Here is a 4,635-nt window from a genome sequence, read left to right as displayed (position 1 = left end):
TCCCGAAACTTTTCGGAGCTATTGATTATTTTGTTTTAATTTACTTCCCATTGTTTTTGAATTATTTATTAGTCAACTTAATTTGAGATTTCGTAGAAAGTATATCGGGATCCCGAAATTTTTCGTGACTAGTCATCAAATTGAAGAGAAATATTAGGGTTCCTGAGAATTTTCGGGATTATATAAAACACTGATACCGAAGAGTCTTTAATTTCAATAGGATAATAAATCGTCCTAATTAACAACATTTTTTTTGTTTGATTTTTTAAAAAGTCCAAAATTTTGGGTCGATTTATCTTCATAAATTATTTATATTTTAAGTCTTACAAAAAATATATATTTAAACAAATTATAATTATTATAATATTTTTAAAGGTAATAGATACAAAAAACACTATGAACTAGTTACAGCGTAAAATCATTTAAGTACCTTAGCGCTAACAGATTTGCTTATTCTAACTCACTTATAAACTCTATGTACTAATACTAATTTTCCCGCTCAGATTATATTTGTATAGTGATCCCAAACCCTACCCGCACTTGAGCCTACCTAACTACCACAGGCCACAGCGGTGCATTGCGTTCATGCGACTTTGAGCCGGACAACTGAAGGCCTCCATGAATTCAGGCATCTGCGATAGTGTGTAGTTCAAGCGCAGTGCGTCCGTGTCGTGCCAGCGATCGTGCAGCTGATGGGTCGCCTCATCGGCGTTGCTGCAGAAGAATTGCGCGAACTGCAGGAAAAATAAGCGACCATTTGTTTTCACGAATTGTGGATCACGCAAGAAGGCATTGAGCGCTAACCGCGTGCCGCTCACATCTGCAATGCGCTCGGCTAGGAATTTGGTGCCTTGACTCAGACACTGAGTGTTGTGCGCGAAGTTCGAATTCGCTGAGATACGCTGCATCATGAGTTCGTTCATGTTGCCCACGTGGTCATACTCGAGGAATGAGCTATCAAAGCTGTGGATGAGCTCATGACCTAAGGTGTTGGCGAGATCACCATATAGTAGTATGGACCAGAACTGGTGATCGTAGAAGGGCGTTTGGAGGTAAGCGTATGGCACGATTATCATATTACTTAGACAGAAATAGTAGGGCGTCGCATCCAAATTGTCAGGGAAGGTGGGCTCGTGGTAATTGAAGGTGTACCAAGCACTGCGGCTATGCTTTTTCGAAGCGCTGGAAGCCAAACGACGCAGGTGACCGTAGGTATGAGCCAAAGCGTGCATGTGATTTCGATAGAAGTTATTGTTGCTAACGTTCAGTTTCCACATGAGGTCCACATAGAATGAGGAGTTAACCGCGGGCGGCAAGTTACCTAGATTTATGCGTAGCGTTAAGAGCTTCTGCTGCAAATATTCCACTATATCGGCATCGAACTGCATGCGGTTGAGAGTTATGGTACGCGCGAATTCCGCTTTGAGTTGTGCGAATATCGAGAGAATGACGCGATCGCTATCAGCGCGCACGGGCGCATAAAAGGCGCGGTCGTAGACATAGGTCATAGCAACAGGCAACGTTTTACGCATGTGACGTATACAGGTAGCGCCGCTGCTACCTAAACGTAATGGGTTGTATTGCTGCTGCTCCAAATAGCGGAGGAAACGTGCAAGCGTGTAGAGAAAATTAATATGGGCATGTTGTGGTTGATTGTGATAACGCGCCAGCTTGCAAACTGTTGCGACTGAATCGATACGTATAGGATCAGCCGCGTGCATATGCCGACCAAGCGGTGCGGCTATGAAGCGCTGCCAATCAACATCTCCGCAGCGCTGCGTCAGCTCAGCAAATGTTAGTGTTTCCGTAAGATCGCAATCCTCCTCAGCGCTGATGGGTATCGCAGGCTGGTCGTTAATCGCATGTTGTTCGACCCTTGCAGTTGTGCTACTCACAGTGTTGTTATGCTCCACGCCATCCTCCGCGCACATGTTGTTCACCACATCCTCGACATGTGTTTCCAGTGCGCGAAATTCCGTTACCAACTCGGCGCGACTCTTCTGTGTATGTGCACGCAGCACTTCGTATATTTCCGTTGTTAAATTGAGCCGCTTATGTGTGTCATGCGGCAGCACAGTAATATCATGTTGTGAGGCATTCTGTTGACGCACCCGAAAGAATACGAATTGTTCGCCGTAACCATAGCGCGCAAAGTTTGCCAGCATTTCCTGCCAGTGACGTTTTTGCGGCCGCAGAAGACCTTCTGCGCGTATTTCATCATAGTAGCCGCGTATAGTTAGCCGCTCTGCTTGCTTACAGACGCGATAGTATCGTAACAACTTTGAAAGCACTAGATCATAATCTTCAGCTTCCGTTGTCATGTCATACGTCTCTATGGGCACTTCTACATTTAAAGCTGTTTCCAGCTGCTTTTCACTGCCACTTCCTGTTGCGCCTTCATGCTTCGCCGCAGCGCGTGTTCCATGTCTACGCGCACGCCGCACTTGCTGTCGTTGTGCCGCTCTCGTAATCGCCGCCGTCACTGCCGCTGCACCGCGCCTCTGCGCATGCCTATCATTCAGAGAGCGCTCAAATAGTTCCACGTAACGCGCTGTCAACGATTCTTCCGCCACCTGCATCATGCTTGCGGTGCTCTGTTGTCCACTTGGCGGCATCCACTTGCCACAAGCGTGCGTGTGAAAGTCATCACACGCACTCACCGTCCAATCGATGTTACGCTCCAACTGTTCGAGGTGCTGCTCGGTGAGCGTGTTATTGCAAGTGCTCGCCAGACACGTTTTATTCACGTGCACCCAAAGTGGGTGTTTCTCATTAGCCATCGGTTGACTGTTGTCTGTGTAGAGCGGGCGCGGCGCTGCGCCACGGGCCATTGGCGTCAGCAAGCTGAGCGTTAGCACGTGACATGTAACGCTTATCAGCTGCTGAAGTGCCCAGCTTATTTGCCGTTGTTGTGGCATTTTCAATGTTGCTGACCAGTGGCAGCGCTTTTGTGCTATTTGCATGTTGCTTAGCGGTTTTGCTGTGTGAGTGTTCTCTGTCTACTTCGTAGTATTCTATTTGCGTTCTTTGCTTTGCTATTCAAGTAATGTGATCGCTCTGCTGTAGGAAACGGTTTGTTGCTAAGCGCCCGATTGCTCTGAAAATTGCTTCCGTAGCCTTTTCACTTCCACTAGGCTTTTTACCCTTCGCGTTCCACGTAAATGTGAAAACGCTTTGAATGTTCTCAACTTGGCAGTGTTTCAGCCCAAACTGTACGTTGCTGCCTTCGATTTTATTCTTTGTAGTTTCAGTAAGTTTTCCTGATAATTTCCAATCATTGCAATTGCGCTGATGCTGTCTCCTCTGCTGCTGCCACTCTGCAATTTTTGTGTTCAATATTCTGTTATTTTTGTTATTGTTCGCACGAGGCGCTTAAGTATCTATATTTGCTGTTGTGGGTGAACGTGTGCACTAGCCCTTATTAGCTCAGCTACCGCGTTCACTAAGTTTTCCTTTTTAGTTACTACTAACGTTTACAACTCGCGAAATACTTTGCTAAAGTTTGATGTTTAATATTTCTTCATTTACACTTATTCGTTTCACTTTTGATTTGCTTGTTGCTCGCTTTGTTCCTAAAACGCGACTGAATGAGTTTTGCCGTTTTAGTTTGGTCTTCAATTGCAAATATTCGGTTTCGTGTGACAAATGGTCGGCGCGCACACACACAAAGAGATGCGCGCGTATATAGTAAGCGCTTGCCGGCTTTTCTAGCCAATCAAGTGTCTTATCGAAAGCGAGCGCGCGCACACATACGCCCGCCAACAGAAGTACGGCATATATACAAAGATTCATTCACGCTCAGTCAATATATGCCGCATTGCGACGCTTCATTTCATTTTTTGCGCTAATTCAGTCGCTTCCCCCTTATCAGCGCAAATTTTTATACGCCGTTGCGTTGATTTTATGCGCGCGTTGCCCTTTCGCCGCACTTATCTATGCTCATTTCCATATGCAGTGAGTTGAGTCAGACACTCTTTACACGGTAAAAAAAAATCACACATTTATTGTAGATGAAAAGATTAAGGGAGTTTGAGTGGCTTAATACCATATATTAACATATTCTCTTTTGCTTGGGCTTTGTGTTAAACAGTTTAAACCTGTTTTTCTATTAAAATGCATTCAAGTGCGAGTTCTAAGTGAGAGATAAAAGTTTTAATGCGAAACGAGTTGGCTTAATTTATCTTAATTGAGTTCATGGAGACGTTTTTTTGAATGTTACTAGAATAGAATTGTGAAAGTTACAGTCGAAAAACCAATCTTAATCTAAGAAGCTATAGTACTATAGATAGTAGATACCTGACGTGAAGTGAGAATTATCTATCAACGACCTCTCATATTGATATATCTATAGTTTCATCTGTACATTATCAGCCCGTGTTTCCAGTATAAGAAATGAGGAGATTAATACTGCTGTTGATAGGAAGACCATCCAATCTAGTCTCGTAACATTTGTAATCCATATCGGGTGTAAATCAGCAGACTTAAAGAACCCACATGTTGTTCTACTTAGAATAATGGTCAATCGTGTGATTAATGAGAAAAAATAGCTAGAAAAAACGAAGCCATATTATCCTTCACAAATACAAAAGATTACTTGTGATTCGATCTGAATAATTTTTTCGGAGTTTACACCGT

At 43.9% G+C, this 4,635-nt stretch overlaps 1 protein-coding gene across 1 annotated transcript; it reads right to left on the bottom strand.

Moving 5' to 3' along the window:
- Positions 1-273: 273 nt before the first annotated feature.
- Nepl4 (Neprilysin-like 4) lies at positions 274-3,698 on the bottom strand. Its single transcript, XM_014242121.3, has one exon. It carries the CDS (start codon positions 2,961-2,963, stop codon positions 555-557), a length of 2,409 nt encoding a protein of 802 aa, XP_014097596.3. The 5' UTR covers positions 2,964-3,698; the 3' UTR covers positions 274-554.
- Positions 3,699-4,635: the final 937 nt, after the last annotated feature.

The sequence above is a fragment of the Bactrocera oleae genome, chromosome 3 (genome assembly GCF_042242935.1).
Source record: "Bactrocera oleae isolate idBacOlea1 chromosome 3, idBacOlea1, whole genome shotgun sequence".
Lineage (NCBI taxonomy): Eukaryota > Metazoa > Arthropoda > Insecta > Diptera > Tephritidae > Bactrocera > Bactrocera oleae.
Note: the sequence above shows the minus strand (reverse complement) of the source record. Positions and strands in the feature narration are given on the sequence as shown.